A 19,720-nucleotide genomic window follows, 5' to 3' on the forward strand; every position below is an offset into this window, starting at 1 on the left:
TTTGAGTTGGGAAATATGATAAAAGCTTAAGTGTTAGACTGAAAGACAGTACTGTTATTTCTCACAATGTGACATGGAAAAAAACATCAATAATAAAAAAAAAAAACAAAAAAAAAAAAAAAAAAAACGCTGCAATACTACAACACCATAGCCTAAAATGTCCATATGAATCTAGTTCGATTTTTTTAATAAATACATGATAGCGTAATAAGATCATTAATATTTTTTAGTTTTTCATGTACAGAAAACTGACAATGATCATAAAACTTTCTAAAAAAAGAGCACCAGCAATATTTATTGTGTCAGACTTCATTAATATTTACCTATTCACATTTCATTACTCATTACAGGGACAATAAAGTGTTTAATCTGTATAGTTCTATATACAATTTTTACAAGTAAGCATAATCTGGTCCAAGATTTTGGTACTTGGATTTTATTTAAAATTATTATTATTGTTGTTATTATTATATATGTTTAATTAGGCTACGTCTTATCATTGTCACGTGTTTTCATTGATAGTATTTCAATGCTGTAACGTTTCATTGAAATATTTGAGTAATAATTCGCTCGGTTTTCATCTCTAATCCTCACACACGTAAACTGTTTATGCTGATTAAATACCATGCGAGTCTATAAAAAAAAAAAAAAAAAAACACACGCACGCACCAAGTAATTTCCCCAGTATTATTTTCCTCCTCGCGACACTCCTCACTCCAGTCCAGCGGGAGGTGCTAAAACACATACGTTTGTTTGCCAAACACCATTAAACCTCGGAGGAAGAAGACTATTTCACCGCGCTGATGCTGGCTACAAACGGTTAGAAATCTTGTTTCTGTAAATAGAAAAATACAGTTTTTGAATCAGGTCAGTAAATACCTGTAATATTCGAGTTTTGAAGCAAGCAGGATTATCTGGAGGAGTATCATCTGAGATGAGATCTGCTGCTGTGAAGATGATGTTTGTTAAAGAGGAGAGAGAGGAGAGTGAACCAGAATCTTTGAGAATAAAACAAGAGGAACCAGAATCTTTGAGAATAAAACACGAGGAACCAGAAACCTGCAGAATAAAACACGAGGAACCAGAAACCCGGAGAATAAAACACGAGGAAACAGAATCTTTGAGAATAAAACACGAGGAACCAGAAACCTGCAGAATAAAACACGAGGAACAAGAATCTTTGAGAATAAAACACGAGGAAACAGAAAGCTGTAGAATAAAACACCAGGAAACAGAAAACTGCAGAATAAAACACGAGGAAAAAGAATCTTTGAGAATAAAACACGAGGAACCAGAAACCTGCAGAATAAAACAAGAGGAACCAGAATCTTTGAGAATAAAACACGAGGAACCAGAAACCTGTAGAATAAAACACGAGGAACCAGAAACCCGCAGAATAAAACACGAGGAAACAGAATCTTTGAGAATAAAACACGAGGAACCAGAAACCCGGAGAATAAAACACGAGGAAACAGAATCTTTGAGAATAATACACGAGGAACCAGAAAGCTGTAGAATAAAACATGAGGAACAAGAATCTTTGAGGATAAAACACGAGGAAACAGAAACCAGGAGAATAAAACACGAGGAACAAGGAGGTTGGTGTTTATTCTTCATTCATCTTTAATGAATTTAATGGTTTGTTGTAACGTTACATTAGGGTTACAAAGCTTTAACCCTCTGGGTTCTGAGGACTTTTGTGGCCCTGGAGAACTTTTGACATGACCTGACATTCATATTTTTTTCAGTATCTTAAAAACATATTAATGGTTAAAGTCTGATTGCACTGTAATTAGTGGTCGACCTATATATTGTTTTTTTTTTTTTTTTGACTGCCGATATCTTGGAAAGCAGGTTGGCCGATGGCTGATATAATTGTATTTATTTTAATTAATATTTAAGAAATTTGAAATACTTTGAAAATGCATAAAAAAAAAAAAAATCTAAAATAAACACTCATACTTTAGCTGACAAAGTATTTTCCACAAATAAATAAATATTTAACAAAAATATAATTAGAAAGGAAGTAAACCATAACCAACAGAGCACTCAGTTTTCTGGGAAGTTTGTGTGCACTGGGAATCATATTTTTTTCAAATAAAGCCAAGCTAACACTCATTTTACATACAGCACACACTGTAAATTACATGAAGATGACAGTGGACAAATGCATAAAGCGCAGCATAATTTGAAATCACTAATTTAATATTAAAAGCATTCAATTAACACGGACGGAAAGTCACGCAGAGAACATACGATCATGCAGGTCACATACACACTTCACAAGATATAACTGGATTCGACTAAATTTGCAAGGTTTGTGAAATTAAATTTTCGTTAGCCATTCAAAGATTTGTTTAAATGATGTAAATGCGTATTTGCTGAATGCTGACGGCAAACGGGAAAGTATTATAATGTTTGCCTTACTTTTACTAATAAAATAAAAGCAATTGTTATAATACTTTTTGTATACATTTGAATTACTTTGTTTAACTGTTCTGTCAGATTATTAGACAGACTTCTATTCGTATTAGACAGAACTGTTAACATCGACAGTAAACAAGAGGGAGAATGTGAGCACTGTATGCTCAGGCGCTGCCGCTCTCAGCGCCATCAAAATAAAAGTCCCGCCTCGAACGCATCGGGCAAACAGAAAAACTTATCGGCCGATGCCGATATTCGAAAAATACCAGATATCGGCCGATATATTGGTCGACCACTAATTACAAATACTTTCGTTACAGTACTTGAGTACATTTTTTTTTTTTAAGTATAATTAAATTGTGGTACTTTTACTTGAGTAAAATAAAACTGAAGTATTCAACTTCGCTACATTTATTTTTCAGCAAAAGTACAAAAAAAAAAAAAAATTGACAAAGAAGGTGCTGATGGAGAAACAGAGCGAGCCGGTGTTTGACGGGCTCTTTTCAAACTGCTGGGGTGGAGCCCTGCATTTAGGCCATAACAGGCAGGTCTGACTCGCGCTTTGCTTTGACTGTCAATCACCGGTTTAATTTAATAATTTTAAGTCATAATTTTGTCAGCTTCTGAAATGAATCATACCATTGATATTACCAGAGCATGGAGGAGTATAAGTAAATAGGAACTCGGTTGATAGAATTATTGCATGGATGGAGCAAGAACAATGTAAGTGTCTGAAAAACATACACACAGTTTAGTTGAATGGTAAAAATCGCCCTCTTTAACAGTGCAGTTAAATTAAAGGTACAAAGCTAAAATAACCTCAACATTAACAACAACATTGAAAAAAGAGCGCATACATTTTTAAGTGCATCTGGCTGATAGATCAACCATGATTTATCTGTCAATCAGATGCATTTTAAATCACTTTTTCTGTGCGCACCCTTTGGATGTGTGTGCACATGGGCGAAGAAACAAGATGTTGTATGTATGACCGGACATTTTATTCATATCCAAAACTAGACGATGTCAACATGCAGTGCATGTTTCATTTATGCTCAAAGCCAGAGGGGGCTCTCGCGATGTGCATAAAGTCCAAAACGGCCTAGTACAAGTAATATATAACAACCACAAACCCCAAAAACGCACAAATTCAAAACTTTACATCCACCTTTCCACTGCACACGACATTCGGACACGATTGTCGCATTTCTCCCTCTAGCGCCAGTTGCGCAGAACTTTCAAACTGGTCGTGCAACAACCGTTACCTCGGCATATTCACCATGGTAAAATGAATAATTTTAATGAGTATATTTAATGTATGAATGCATCGTCACAAATCAGATGACCCCCAAAATAAAAACAGTAGATTTTATGGGGCTAATCAATGTAAATAATGGTTTAATAATTATTAAATAATCATTTCTGCCATAATTATTCTAAAGCACCATTTTACAGAAATAGTGTTTAAAGAATAATGTTAAAGTAAACAAAATATTGTTAATTCTGACCTCACGCAGATAGTTTTGATTAGAATACATCACATTCAGTCAGGCGGTCGCATACGATCTAGTCGCAGAAGTTCAAATATTTGAACGCATCCGAAGCTCAAATTGGATCAGAAATTTCCACATATGCATATGATCGGAACTCCATGCAGCTCCCGCACTACTTTCCATTGGAAATTAATGACTTCCGGTCTGTCGCTTGTCCTTCGTCGGGAAGTTCGTAAAAACGACCTATGGCTGTAGTTAAAAAAAAAAAAAAAAAAAATGTAAAACAAACTTTTTTTTTTACAATTCTCTTATGAATATTTGACAATGGTCCTATGTGTCAGTTATTTCACTCAATATAACTCTGAATCTACAATCGCACCATCTAGTGGTCTGTTATTGAATCAACCACGACTGCTACAACTGATAACGGAAAATTATACAGTGTAGTCTTTATCACCCTGCAGAGGTTTTTGTAAAATAATCTGCTGTCTGTACACTATCCCTCAGTTTGGGAACCACTGCAATAGGTGATTTGCGCTCTATTAATTTGGTCTGTTACTATGCTCTGTGTTTAATTGCTAATGCCTGTGTAGTATGGCATTGCACACAGAGGACAAAAACATTTAGCCTCCACTCTTTATCATCATGTGTGTTAAAATTTGCAAAGCATACCAAAATGAACAAAACTATATAAATGCAAAATTAGAATTTATGAATATGTAACGGTATCCACGGTATAGCAAAATCCATATCATGGAACAACGTAATACCGGTAGTCACTTTCATACAGGTATAGTGCCCACCCCTAGTGCAAGCATAAAATTTAGGGGCACACCTTAAATCAGCCTGCAATGCAATTATTCACATTTTCCTACAAAATAACTGTATTACTGACAAACGCTTTGATAATAAATTGACTTAACTCAAATCTCCTACACAGAACTGTAAAGGTATTCACTGCAACCTGTCAAAATAAAAGTCCGGATTAATTTGAAGGCATTGTGCCTATAACTATTTTTCAGTAGAATGTACATAGCCTTCTCCTCCTACTACTACTTCTACTACTAAAATGAAACAAACATAATTTTTTAGGAATTATCACACAACATTTCTTCCATGTTTTAATTTTAATAGTAAATCCCCTTTGTTTGCCATAAAATTAGTGGTCGAGCAATATATCACCAAGGCTGATATGCCGAGAATTTTATTTTGACGGATACAGCTGTGGGATCTTGTGAATTGTGCATGTGTATCCATCATGATTGTGTGTTCTCTGCGTGACGTTTGATCCGTGTGAATTGAATGCTTTAAACTTTAAACTCGTGATTTCAAATTATGCTGCACTCTATGTATTTGCCCACTGCCATATTCATGTCATTTTCTCTTTGTGCTGTATGTAAAATGAGTGTTACCCTGGCTTTATTTAAAAATTTGATTCCCAATGCACACAAACTTCCCAGAATACTGAGTGCCCTGTTGGTTACAGTGTTAACTTCCCTTTTAATTGTTTTTATTAAATATTTATTTATTTGTGAAAAATACTTAGTCATTTAAAGTATAAGTATGTTTATTTTACACATTTGTTTCTTAATCCATTGTCAAATGATTTCAAATTTCTTAAATATATATTAAAATAAAAATAAAAATTATATCGGCATCGGCAGGCAACCCCCCCCCCCCCCCCCCCCCCCCCCCCCCCCCCCCCCCCCCCCCCCCCCCCCCCCCCCAAAAAAAAAAACAAACCAATAAAGGTTGACAACTACAAAAAATAAAGTTTTCTTGATTTTCAAAAATTAAATGATAAATGAGATTGTTTTATGCCTTCATTTGATAACCAGAAAAAATATAAATACACAACACTGCAACAGAACACTGGCGGAAGGCTGCTCACAGCGCTTGGTCACGTGTCGCACCAGAACAGTTTTCGGAGCTTAGAAATAGGGGTTGGAGAAAAAAATTGATTTTCCGATGCATCGCGATTCTCTCTTCAACGATTCTAAATCGATTCTGAACATTTCAGAATCGATTTAGAATCGTTGAAGAGAGATTCTGAGCTTGTTTATTTTTTCCGCATATGGCACGTGTGCACCCTAGAAACGAGGCAGGAATCATTGCACAGAATTTGCGCTGTGAGATATTTCCCGCCACCGTTCTCGGGCCGGGTCGGGTCGAGCCCTTGATAAAGCACGTCACGTGTCATGCGCAGCGTCTCGTCCACTCGCACTCGCAGTCTAGCACACGTGACATATCACACCTGCTGTGCGTGCTGTACTATTCAGTAGCTTAACTGCAACATGGAGCTTGAAGAAGCAAAGAAAAAAATTAAAACAGGAGAATTAACTTTGAGCAAGTTTGGAGGAAAATCGGAGGTATGGGAAACATTTTAAACTAGTCGTGGGGAGTGACAACATATGTGTTGGCTTTGTCTCGTGCATTAAATGCGGCACGCTGCTCGCCTATGACAGCAAAAAAAAATAAAAAATAGGCCATCATTTTCTGTGTTCATCATTGTTCACAGTTTATTTTTTTATTTTTATTTTTTACGTTTCTTTATTCGGAATTTCAGATCCATTTACGATTCATTCAACTATTTCTGAATAAACAAACAACGCAGTTTACATGCTTTTTCCTTGTCGTATTATTCATTAAGATAATAATTAATAAATGCACGCACAATTTGGAACTTGATAAATGTTACAGATATGTTTTACTATGCACAAACAAATGCCTTTTAACTTACATGTGCAAAATTCAGAATTAAATGAATGTGCTGCAATTTGTACAAAAAGAGAGTCGGTAGTAGCCTGCGTGTTTTAGCCATTAAATAAGCACATTTAGTGTCAAGTTTAAGTTTTGTTTTGAAGAAAGATTTTCTTTAAAGTGAATTTCATTTAGTATAAATTGTATCTTAATTTTAATACATTTTTCATCAACTAATTGCCTGGATTTAATAAAAAAAAAAAGCAATATAGCAGACAATGTAATAATGACATGGAGGCGCCGCCGCGGTCACACTTACACCATTTGAAACTCACCGAATTTACAAATGCACATCTTGCTTGTTGCTCACACACATATTATGTTGAAATAACAATATGTTGAAGTAATATTATTCATAATAATTAATCTTTAAGAATATTTGATTGAATGCTGAATGTTGTGCTTGTTCAATTTAATAAAATTAAAACTTTAATTATGATAATTAAAATAACTGAATATTTAATATTGAGTGGCCAATATTTGCTCATTTATTAATAGTATTTATATAATATATATATAACTGCGCAGCTCCCCCCTGTAGCCTAAATGATCCAGCACAGCAGCACCTGCCTTAATAAAACATCTGGCGCCACCCCTGGTTATAATGGCCCACATATTAAAAATGGTTGGGTTTATATCGGGCTCGGGCTCATAATTACAGTGAACATGCCGGGCCGGGCCGGGCTCGGACACAACGTGCTTGGGCTCGGGTAGGGTCGGGCTTGATTTGTTGGGCCCGATCTAAGCTCTACTTTAGATATGCTTTAAATGCAGGACAAAAAATCTGATATCGAAATAGATCTGTGCATTAGTGTGAATGCAGTCTGTTAAAGCTGCCACTGTCTATGATCTCATCAGTAATAATCAAACGGCAATAATGCTGAGGGGAAAAAAAAGAAAAATCCTCAACTATTGTCTGTAAACTTTCGGACACTTAAAGAATACTTATTTTAAATAAGTAATTGTTTTAAAAAATAGCCTGCTGTGCTTACATAATAATAATAAAAAAAAGTTAATTTTGCATGAAATTTGATATAAAATTTATATGAAAATGTACCATGTGTAGTAATATTGAAAACTGAGAATGTGACGCATCGTGATACTGAGTTTATAATGATAATTGTAATTGAACTGAATTGTGAAACCAGTGAAGATTCACACCCCTATTTATAAGATGGCAGTACTGACATACAGAGATTCCAGCTATAAACAAAAAGCATATAACTGCAATTTTGTTTAAGATGTAAAGTTTTAAAGATGTATTTGCACAGCAGAAGAATTAATTGGGGAAAAAATGTAGATCAAGAATCGTTTTGGAATCGGATAGTGACTCCCAGAATCGGGATCGGATTGTGAAGTGCCTGAAGATTCCCACTCCTTATAGATGTACAGGATGTATGATAACATTATGATGCATCGATGCATTGTTAATCGTAATTTAATTGAATTGTGGGCCTCTGAATCGGAATCGAATCGAATCGTGAAATGCCCATAGATTCCCACCCCTACTTAGAAATTGCTCATAGTTCCAGTTCTTTTCAAACAACAAAACCGGTTCCCAACCCTAGTCTTTGCTGTATGTTTTAAGCTGATGTTGTGTTTCACTAGTGTTGTGTTTGAACTGTGTGGTGCCGGTTGCCTCAGTGAATTTGGTTTTCCCTGCGTGTTGACTACATTGAGAGCAGAAGACACAGTTCATTGTGTTGCTGGTTTTGCAATACCGAAGCCATGTAAACTCACTTAGGCATTCCTGACATAATAATTGTTGTCTTGGCTTTTTCACCACAGCGAGCGACTCGTCCCCTAAATTTTTCCTTCTCTGCAAATTTTTGTTGTAGCTGGCCTGGTTTTGCTGAGAAAAAGGCGTCAATTATTTGTTTAGCCATTTTTGACAGTAAACGGTTAATGACGGTAGATGCAACGACAGCGAGAACATCTATGACGCGTGACCCGCACAGTTGACTAATCACTTCTGGACCCTCCCCCTCTCTACATAAGTCAACATTTGAAGTGGATCAAAACCTTTCATCAAAGTTGTCCTAAAACCAAAACAATACCCGTTCTTGTCTTAGGACAATTTAGATTAACGTTTTTGATCCACCTCAAATGTTGACTACCGTATACATAGGCCTACACTGTTGGGCTCGCAATCTTCATGTCTTTCAACATGAAATAACAATTAAAATAATTTCCAAATCTGCAGGTCGCACATGCGCGAGTACTTTTAAATAATACTCGTGCGGTCTCAAAAACTGGTCGCAAAATGCGAGCATATGGTCACAGTCTGGAGCCCTGGAATAGATTTTGGATTCCCAAAGCCTAGGTATGGGTTAACTTGTTAAATTAAATGCTTTTGATTTTTGAATTCACAAATAATGGGTGCCTGGAGTCCATCTTTGTTATTATAACAAACTACACTTTCAATGTGATTTTTAACCAAGTCAAGAAGACTCACAGGCTGTTTTCTCTGCTGCACACACATCCTTGTGTAAGTGTTCTTTAGCCTGTTGATTTTCATTCATAGTTTTCAGCTAACTATGAAATACTTTGAAAAAATATGATATTTAAGATTTTTTATTTATTTCTTTTTACCTTATTGGAATCTAAATTAGGGATCGACCGATATGGATTTTTTTTCATCAGCCTTAGCCGATGACCGATACGGGCTGCTGATTTTCTTGAGCCGATATTTGGAGCCAATACTGCTTTTGCTCACTCAATTTACATCATAAAAATGACACAATGTCATACCAAATGTTACAAGTCTCAATTTAAAAATTTATTGAACTTAAAAAAACTACATTTAACAAATAGTAAAAACAGGTGAGGTTGAACAAGTAGATAAACAATATTTATATTAAAAATGTAAGGTAGAACAAGAAAGAACAAGTAAATCAACAATATTTAACAAATATTAAAAACGTGAGGTAGAACAAGTAAAAGAGTTCAGTGCTGAAAATACTGAAAATAAATATTTAAGCATAAATAAAATAATTACACTATTGCACACAGTAGCAACAAGCAAGCAGCATAATGATACTATGTACTATATTTAATTTTAAAAGTAACCAACTATTTACAACCTAGTCATTTAATGCTTAGGTCCAAGTTTTAGTGCACTTAATGTAATCTCTTGTAAAGAAGATAAGGAAAATGTAAACTGCAATACTGAACAAAAAACAACTTAAGAAGAATTGTGCATAACATGCACATTGCCCCACTTCTTTACCCCACACACCCCTCACTGAAAGTTCTTAATACTCCCAGTTTAGGAGCTGCAGGTTATAATGGAGGAAACAGAGACGCTCTGCATTTTCTCCCGTCAGCCTATTCCTCTTTTTCTCATATATCTGGCTAACCTCGCTGAATACCCTCTCACTGGGAACAGAGGAGGGGTGTGGACTGAGACATTTTCTGGCGAGTGGTTCCAGAAGATGCAAGTGGGATGCATTTTGTTTCCACCATGCAAGTGGTTGGCCCATCTGTCTGTCGATCAGTGGCTCCCGTAGGTATTGATCCAGCTGCTGAGTGAAAAGCTGCTCCTCCTCATCATCAGTCTTCTCAGAGGTTGGTCCGTGTGCCCCCAGAAGGTTTGCATACATCTGTTCAAGCATGTCAGACGGACTAGCGTCTTCCTCCTCTTCTTCATTCACCCTTATCCGTTTTGGATCCGGGCCTTGATGTTCTGAGGAAGCCTTTATCCGTTTCTTAGCCTCAGACAGAGTGGCTTGCTCATCCTTTATCCAGTCTTTTGCAGTGCTCAGTGTGCCTGGTGCCAAGGCATGACCCCTGTAACGAGGATCTAGCAGTGTTGTGAGGACTAAGCGTTTGGTCTTGTCTGCGTTTTTGAACCTTACCTTTAAACTGTCCAGCATAAATCTGAGTCATCAGATTTTCAGTACAATTCTAAATCATGTCACCTTCAGAAGTTTTCTGACGACTCAGCAATTGTTGGCTGTATAACGGACCATGATGAGAGTGAATATAGGGAGCTACTAAAGAGTTTTGTGGACTGGTGTGAGAAAAATGGTCTTAGGTTAAATGCAAGTAAGACAAAGGAAGTTGTAGTTGATTTTAGTAGTTTCCCTCAGCAAGTGGTACCAGTAAAAATAAGAGTCAGAAGTTGAGATTGTAAAAACGTACAAGTATTTGGGTGTATATTTGAATAATAAGCTCAATTGGTCTGACAACACAATGCATGTTTATAAGAAAGGTCAAAGTCGTATTCATTTGTTAAGGCGATTGAGGTCCTTTGGTGTAAGTAATGTACTACTTAAGACCTTCTATGACTCTGCGGTCTCATCTGTGATATTGTACTCTGTCACAAGTTGGGGAGGGGGACTGCTAGAAAAGGAGAAGAATAAGTTAAATAAACTAATAAAGAAGGCAGGTTCTGTCGTAGGGAGTGTGTTACCCACCTTTGAGGTGATAATGCAGGATAGAATAATTGGGAAACTCTATACGATGATAAATCATGATTGTCATCCTTTAAATGAAATAGTTCGTGACTTTATGAGTACCCACAGCTTAAGATTGATCCATCCACGCTGTTACAGGGAGCGTTATAGGAAGTCTTTTTTCCCAACGGCAATTAGGTTGTATAATCAGTGTTATTTATGATGACATACTTTTTGGGATTTATGTTTTTGTATATAATTACAATGCTTTGCAACTTGATACTGGAGAACAAGTTTTTATGTTGTTTGTGAATGTTGTTTTAAAGTTGTTTTAATTTATTCATTGTATGGTTGTGCTGCTGTGACATCTAAATTTCCCTTCGGGGATTAATAAAGTTGAAGTCATAGTGTCACAGAGTGTTTTGATGCCCCTAGCTTTTGCAACCTCAACTTCAAGTAGCATTTTTAGGACAGTGATGTTGGGAATTATGCACAATATTGATGAGTCTGATCTGCTCATTTCCAGTGTTACCTGTTCAAGCGGGCTCAGTGTGTCAATCAAATTGCCCACAAGAGTCCACTGATCTGCTGTTAAGATTGATATCTTTCCATGTTCCCCTGCATATACAGTAAGTGCCCGTTTCTGCTCCAGCATGCTCTCCAACATGTGAAGAGTGGAGTTCCAGCGTGTTGGCACCAACTGGATTATTCTGTGCTGGGGGAGGTCAAGTTCTTTTTGAGTGTCCTTCAAACGCTGTTTGGCCAGTATCGAATGGTTAAAATGGGTAGCAAAAGACTTTAATTTTGCAACAATGTCCATCACTGCTCGCTGGCTGTTGATCATGTCATGTACCACTAGCTAAAGTGTGTGATCACTGTAGCTGAGATCAGGTACTTCGGTGAGCCTCATCCCTTTCAATCATATTGGCACCACTATCGCGAAGCACAAGCACGACTCTCTCTGTGTCGATGTCCCAATGCTTCAGCAGACTGAGGAACACCTCACTGATATATTCACCTGTGTGAAAGCCATGCATGGCTTTGATATTGAGGACAATTTGTTTCCTTTCCCAGTCACTGTCAATGAAATGACAGGTCAGGCTCATTAAGGATTCTGTGTCACCAGACCAACAATACGTTGTAAATGCCAAATAGGGGCCTGCATTTTCTAACGTGACCAGCTCCTTGTTTTTGTTTTCTACTTTTGTGTGAACATCTTCAAAGAGGTCAGTACGATAGTACTTTTCTGCTTGAGGGAGTATCTGGGCTCCAGCAATGCCACCAACCTTTAAAACCAACACCAGAGACAACTGTAAATGGTAAATGGATGATTGTCTGTGGCAATCATCTCAACTATGGCAAGATCAACTTTTTTGGACCTGGTGTGAGAATTACCCCATTTCCTTTGGGCATCGAACATCTGCACAAGATTAGGCTGTGTTGAACTTGCTGCAGAAGTAGAAGCTGCTGCTCAAACATCCTTTTCTTTTTGTGCTTCATTATAGGCCTCAAGGTGGTGACGTTTCAAGTGGCTCCACATATTTGAAGTATTTTTCGTCTTTGCCTTTTCAGCTCCCATGCTCATCAATGTATTGCAGATGTTGCAGCGAGCCTTACCTGGAGTAGACTGCGTAAAAGGGCAAAAACTTGAAGAATAAATAATTTGCCAATCTACCTTTTGCCAATTTTACCAATAACCAATAAAATGGCTAAAGTGAAAGGAGTCTCTTCAAATAAAGATTGTGTTGATTACATTACTCCAGTAGGTGGCAAAAATCGACTGTTATTTTTTTTTTTAATCATTTATTCAAGAAGACTCAAGATATTCATTAAAAAAACGGTGAATCATCCATTAATTAAACAGGTATTTATAAATGAGACTGAATTAATTTTAAACGTGTTTGAATTAATGATTCAAATGAGTATATATATTTTTTTTAATAGACTGGAACATGTTATTCTGTGTAGCTGTCTGATATATGTAATCGTGATCTCCATTTTAAACAAAACAAAAACGATTTTTAAACCAAATAGATTCTCAGTTTATTATGAATTAGGGGCTGTTCACATATTGCGTCTAAAAATGCGTGGAAAGCACAGCCGTGCCACTTTCTTCTTTCCACAAGTGCTTGCGCTCCCGTGGCATCTGTCGTTGCTATGCAACCATGAACTGCGCTCTCCACAATGACGAGGAAGTATCAGCAAAGGATATTTATTTCTAGCTCTTTACTACTACATATATTTATGGAGATGAGAAATAAAAACCCGCCCTGTCCAGCTATGATCAGCTGTTCGGCCAAGCTTTCAATGTTGTCATGGAAAGGTCAGTTGTTTTTTGTCACATGACCTGCGTTTGCCTGGACAAACGAGCGCACTGCACCGCATGCGCCTACAAATATCAATGAGCACACGTCCAAACCTATTCCAAGCTCCCTAAAAACAAAACTCCTACAAATATCACGAATAACATCGGCATTATTTAATCCTATGACCAGTGTTCGTAACAGCTACCGTATGCATACGGATAGCCTACAACGTAGCTATTTGCAGCTCCCTAAATTCAATGGCAAGCAGTTTTATAGACGAGGCATTCGGCATTCGCGTTTTCCATTTGGACCCACAAACTTTCTTAGCTATAGTTGCACCCACATAGAGCAACATGTTTCCACTTTCAAAGTTTATGGCAATATTTCAGCTAAGTCAAACAGTTAAAAGATGCTTTGAAAGTTTAAAATTTACCGGAACAGGCTTCCAGCACTCTGCTAGTGGGGGAGAGGCAGTGCATATGCTGCACGTGAACTGCAGCGTCTCCAGCAACACAGAGCTGCCTGTGGACACCTGTCTGTAAATAATGTCGGGAAAAAACTATCGGCGAATGCAGCAGCCACATATCGGCCGATGCCGATAAACATAAAACCCGCAAAAATCGGCCCGATATATCGGTCGATCACTAATCAAAATTAGGAATTGACAAGAATTGGAATCATTAAAATTCAAACAATGTCCAACCTTACTCATACCCCACATTGTTTTTTACTGGCACCTTTCCACTCACTGTTTTAGACCCTTTCTTTTCTTTTAAACCTTCATTTACTCTTTGATTTTGCTCGTAAAAACAACCACATAATTTTATACGTGAATGTACTTTTCAAAATTATTTATAAAACAGTTGCTCCTGGCAACAGGGATCGGTAATATGTTTGCTTAACATATCATCAAACATGACAATTTATGAAACTAATATCATGTTTTGCTCCAAAATCACTATATAACAACAGTCATGTTTAAAACAGTTAGCCTCTGTGGTTCCATCTTGCTTCTTATCACAGTGAGACAGAAAATATTTTTTATAAAATTCTATACTGTGATACAAGCTATGTCAACTAGCGTTGCATTGCAATTGTGTGTTTATTGCCACGTTTCATCAGTCAAAGCATCTCTATCTGCATGTTATTCAGCTGGAGTGATAGCTGATGCATTTGTCTATATAAAGCTGATGCATTTGTCTATATAAAGGATTTCCTGGGTCTCAATCTCATTTTGGGTAAAAATTTAAAAATAATACTAAAATACTTTACCGCAGTAACTTGGGTAGTTTTTCAGCAAACTACTGTTAACTCTTACTTGAATCATATTATTTTTCAGTACTTTACTTGTACTTAAGTAAATTATTCCTTAAGTAGCAATACTTTTACTAAAGTATAATTTCTCTTTCCACCACTGGAAATGTTTGAACTCGCCACAGAATGAATAAGGTTGCTGCGAGATCTAGTGAGAAGCATTCAAATTCTGTACAGAATTCTGTTATAAACGGATCAAACGGCGCTGATGCAGAAACCCAGAAGCAGTAACACCCACCATGGTGTTGTGGCAGAAATAGTCCAATGTTATTACATCATTTAATTTCAGGCTTTGTGCAACCTTTTGAGAGAGAAATCCAAGCACTTTTCAATGACTTTCAAGTATTTCACACAACTATTTCCATCACTTTGAAACTCTAAAAACAATCCAGTTTAAATGTAGATATCACCAAACTTTTCTTCTCTTTGCGACTGATGTTATTAAAAGTACATTTTGAATGCTTTACAAACAAATAAACATACAATTTAAAATAAGAACTACCAATAAATAAAAGAGAAAAATTATTAATAACTGCACTTATTAATGCAAAGCTATAGTAATTTTATGATTAAATTCTCTCCACACACCAGCCCCCAGCACTACCTATCTGTTTCTGGTGCCACCATCTGTAAAAGTTAGTGGTGCTGCTCTCAAATGTTAGTTTGATCTGTTACATCAGGGTTCACTTTTATGTTCACATTTCACCATTTTTACTTTTATTTCAGAATTGATTGAAGGAAAGGAGAAGAATGAAGTATCAATTGAAGCGGAGGAGAAAAATCATGTCAAAACCAGGGAAAATCCTATGAATTGCCCGCAAACCAAACTGAAAGATTTAAAGAAAAGAAGAGCCAAGAAATATTTCACCTGCACTCAGTGTGGAAAGAGTTTCACACGTAAATCAAATCTTAAGCGTCACATGAGAGTTCATACTGGAGAGAAACCTTTCACTTGTGATCAGTGTGGGAAGAGTTTCTCACAATCTGCACACCTTTATGATCACATGAACATCCACACTGGAGAGAAGCAGCACGTATGCGATCAGTGTGGTAAAATGTTTGCACGGGCTTCAGTTCTGAAGAAACACCTCAAACTTCATTCAAAGGAGAAGCCACATTCATGTAATTTGTGTGGTAACAGTTTTTTGCGTATACAAAATGTTAAAGTACGTCAGAAAATACATCCTGCTGTGACAGAGTGCATGTGCTTTGACTGTGAGAAGACTTTTACTTCAGCAACCCGTTTAAAACTGCATGAGAGGATTCACACTGGAGAAAAACCTTATAGGTGTTCACACTGCAACAAGAGATTCAGTGATTCAGGAGACCTAAAAAGACATGAGAGGCTCCACACTGGAGTGAAACCTTACAAGTGCTCACACTGTGACAAGAGATTCACTCAGTCAGCACATCTGAAAACACATGAGATTATCCACACTGGAGAGAAACCTTATAAGTGTTCACACTGCAACAAGAGATTCAGCGATTCAGGAGACCTAAAAAGACATGAGAGGATCCACACTGGAGTGAAACCTTATAAGTGTTCACACTGTGACAAGAGATTCAGTCAGTCAGTCCATCTGAAAAGACACAATAATATCCACACTGGAGAGAAACCCTATAAGTGTCCACACTGCAACAAGAGATTCAGTGATTCAAGAGACCTAAAAAGACATGAGACTATCCACACTGGAGAGAAACCTTATAAGTGTCCCCACTGCAACAAGATATTCAGGGATTCAGGAGACCTAAAAAGACATGTGAGGATCCACACTGGAGAGAAACCTTATAAGTGTTCACACTGTGACAAGATATTCAATAGGTCAGGAGACCTGAAAACACATGAGAGGATCCATATGGGAGTGAAACCTTATAAGTGTTCACACTGTGACAAGAGCTTCAGTCAGTCATCACATCTGAAAAGACATGAGAGGATCCACACTGGAGAGAAACCTTATAAGTGTTCACACTGTGACAAGATATTCAAAAAGTCAGGAGACCTAAAAACACATGAGAGGATCCATATGGGAGTGAAACCTTTTAAGTGTTCACACTGTGATAAGAGATTCAGTCATTTAACACATCTGAAAACACATGAGAGGATCCACACTGGAGAGAAACCTTATAAGTGTTCACACTGTGACAAGGGATTCAGTCATTCATCAAATCTTAAAAGACACAAGAGGATCCACACTGGAGAGTAACCATATCACTGCACTGCATGGAGGAAGCATTTCAATCATTCATCTACTCTACACAGACATACAAAAAACAATCACAGTAAGTAGATCATCTTCAGATCCAGCACTTTCAGGTCTGATGCTGCAAACTAACAAAATGACAAATAAAAAAAAAATCAACACAATAAATCAATCCTAAAACAACACAAAAAACAAATATTCAAAAAGTTCAAAAAAAGAGTTCATTCTGGAGAGAATTCTGGAGAGACACAATCAGCAAACCTTAAACCTAATAAGTGTTCACATTGTGATAAGAGATTCAGTCAGTCTTCAACTCTGATCTGGATCCACTCTGGAGAGAAACTGTATCACTGCACTGCATGTGGGAAGCGTTTCAATCATTCATCTGCTCTACACAGTCATACAAGAAACAATCATAGTAAGGCCCCATACACACGGAGACGCATTTAGCTATATACGTAAAAAATAATTGTATCGTATTGGTGTTCCTCCAGTTGCTGGGAGCCTGAAAATGCTACTTTTTGAAACCGGGACTCGAGTGGATAAATCTGAAAACGATACTATTGTGTTTTGTGTGTACAGCCAATCCGTATATTTTGTGAAACAATGTCATCACTCCACGTCTTTACCCCAGTCAGACACCGCTACGTTACATAACAACAATATCAAAGGCGGAGTACATGCTTGTGTTCGTGCTGCAGAAGCTATTAAGCCTATTAGTTTTACTAACATTACTAGTGGATGAACCCTAAGTAGATCATCTTCAGATCCAGCATTTTCAGATCTGATGCTGCATCCTCAAAAAATGCAACACAATAATGCATCAAGCAATATTATATCATCTGGACAAATCTGTTCTAACCAGTCATAACAAGTGACATGACAAACAAATGACATCTAAAGTTTTCACAGTGAATAAAGTTCATTTTCATCTTCAAAACCAGCCGTTTCAACTGAGAGATCAACTTAAAGATGGAGTTCCTCCCCAAAGAACAATGTAAAAAGTTTTATTTTTGTGTATCATTCTGCTTAATGATATAAATTATGTTATTGTATTTGCTTCTGAGTTTCATATTGTTCAATTGTCTTATAATGCATATGTCACTTGTAGTTTGCTTACTTTTCATGAAGGAAAGTAGATGCTTTTTACAAACTGTTCAAACTGGAACCCGGTATTAAACAAGCTCTGGGGCTAAATTAGGAAAGACTGTATTTATGAGAAGCTCTAATGTTAACTGTTCTGTTTTTGGTGCTGGGGAAATTAAGGAAATACACTTACAGTGTACAATGGTAATAATAACAGCAATAACATTACAAATGTTCAATGGGATGAAACAGTTTGAACTGATTGTTCTCTGAGATAGATAAGTCCACTAGCTAGCTACCTGTTTAAGAGTCTAATAGCTAAGGTGAAGAAGGAGTTTCTTAATCTGGAAGTCCTGCAATTTACACTCCTATACCTCTGTCCTGAGGGTAAGAGTGTGAACAGTCTGTGTTGGGGGTGGGTGGGGTCTTTAATGATGGATGCAGCTCTTCTGTGGACTCTGCGATGGTAAATGGCCTGCAGAGATGGCAGTGGAGTCCTAATGATCTTCTCAGCAGTATTCACAACTCTATGCAGACGTTTGCGTCCCTTACAGTAGTGCTGCCATACCACGCAGTGATGCAGCTGATCAAGAGGCTCTCAACTACACAGCTGTAGAAGTTGTGGAGGATCTTAGGTGACATGCCAAACTTCCTCAGTGTCCTCAGGAAGTACAGCCGCTGCTGTGCCTTCTTAACCAGCTGAGTGGTGTTGAGTGTCCAGGTTAGGTCCTCGATGATGTGGACCTCCAGGTATTTAAAGCTGGTCACCCTCTTCACTTCAAGCTCTCGGATAAACAGTGGCTGGTGAGTTCTCCTCTTTTTCCTCAAGTCCACTATCCTTTGTCTTGTCCGTGTTGAGGGTGAGGTTGTTGTCCTCACACCATGTCAAAAGACTTGCTACCTCCCTCCTGTAGGCCGCTTCATGATGCCACCAGTGATGAAAAAGATCTCTGCCCAAAACATACATGTGTCTGCTGGCCTGGAGAGGTCCATGCTCCTGTCTGAAGTGCATATAGGCCTCAAAGCTCGGGTGCAGAGTTAGACGCTGCACAGCAAGTGTGTGGGTCACATTCTCCACTAAGACCCAGTATGCATCTAACTCCCTGCAGCACTGACTTTCCTCAGCTGAGAATTATTAATTATAATAAGTACTGACATAATTCTGTGTGTATGTCTGTAAAAAAACATGAGGAGATGCGAAAGATGAATCAACTCTGTGTTTGCTTGCTGTCTGAAATGCATCTCTCTGTGTGTGTGTGTGCAGCAGAACGTCTTGGTTACGTATGTAACCCTCGTTCCCTGAAGGAGGGAACGGAGACGTTACGAATGGGATCTCGCCCGAGAGCCCAGTCACCTTCGAGTGGTACAAAATGAGCCAATGGTACACAAAGTACCTTGGTCTGCGGGATTTGCATCGCGAGCTCCGCCCCGCAGAGCGGGTATATAAGGAGCAATGCGAGCAACTCGCATTCAAGTCTTCGCTGAGGAGCCGAGCCAGTGACCTGGCCGTTCAGCGGAACAGCAATGTGGCAAGGGGACGTAACATCTCCGTTCCCTCCTTCAGGCAACGAGGGTTACATACGTAACCAAGACGTTCCCTTTCAGTCGGTCACGTTCGACGTTACGAATGGGGTCCCTTACAAAACGCCACATGGCTGTCTTCCAGCGACCCTTGTGAGTGATAGCACCCTGTCGTGAGACCAGCACGAGTGAGGGCCTATAGCTCACACAGAATACAC

The 19,720-nt window shown here is 37.9% G+C and overlaps 1 protein-coding gene across 1 annotated transcript; it reads left to right on the forward strand.

The window, feature by feature from the left end:
* Positions 1-694: 694 nt before the first annotated feature.
* Positions 695-17,028, forward strand: LOC109048096 (zinc finger protein 431-like). The gene is made up of 2 exons (XM_042721305.1): positions 695-1,598; positions 15,421-17,028. Exons 1-2 carry the CDS (start codon positions 935-937, stop codon positions 16,896-16,898), a joined length of 2,142 nt encoding a protein of 713 aa, XP_042577239.1. The 5' UTR covers positions 695-934; the 3' UTR covers positions 16,899-17,028.
* Positions 17,029-19,720: the final 2,692 nt, after the last annotated feature.

The sequence above is a fragment of the Cyprinus carpio genome, chromosome B3 (genome assembly GCF_018340385.1).
Source record: "Cyprinus carpio isolate SPL01 chromosome B3, ASM1834038v1, whole genome shotgun sequence".
NCBI classification, from domain to species: Eukaryota; Metazoa; Chordata; class Actinopteri; order Cypriniformes; family Cyprinidae; genus Cyprinus; species Cyprinus carpio.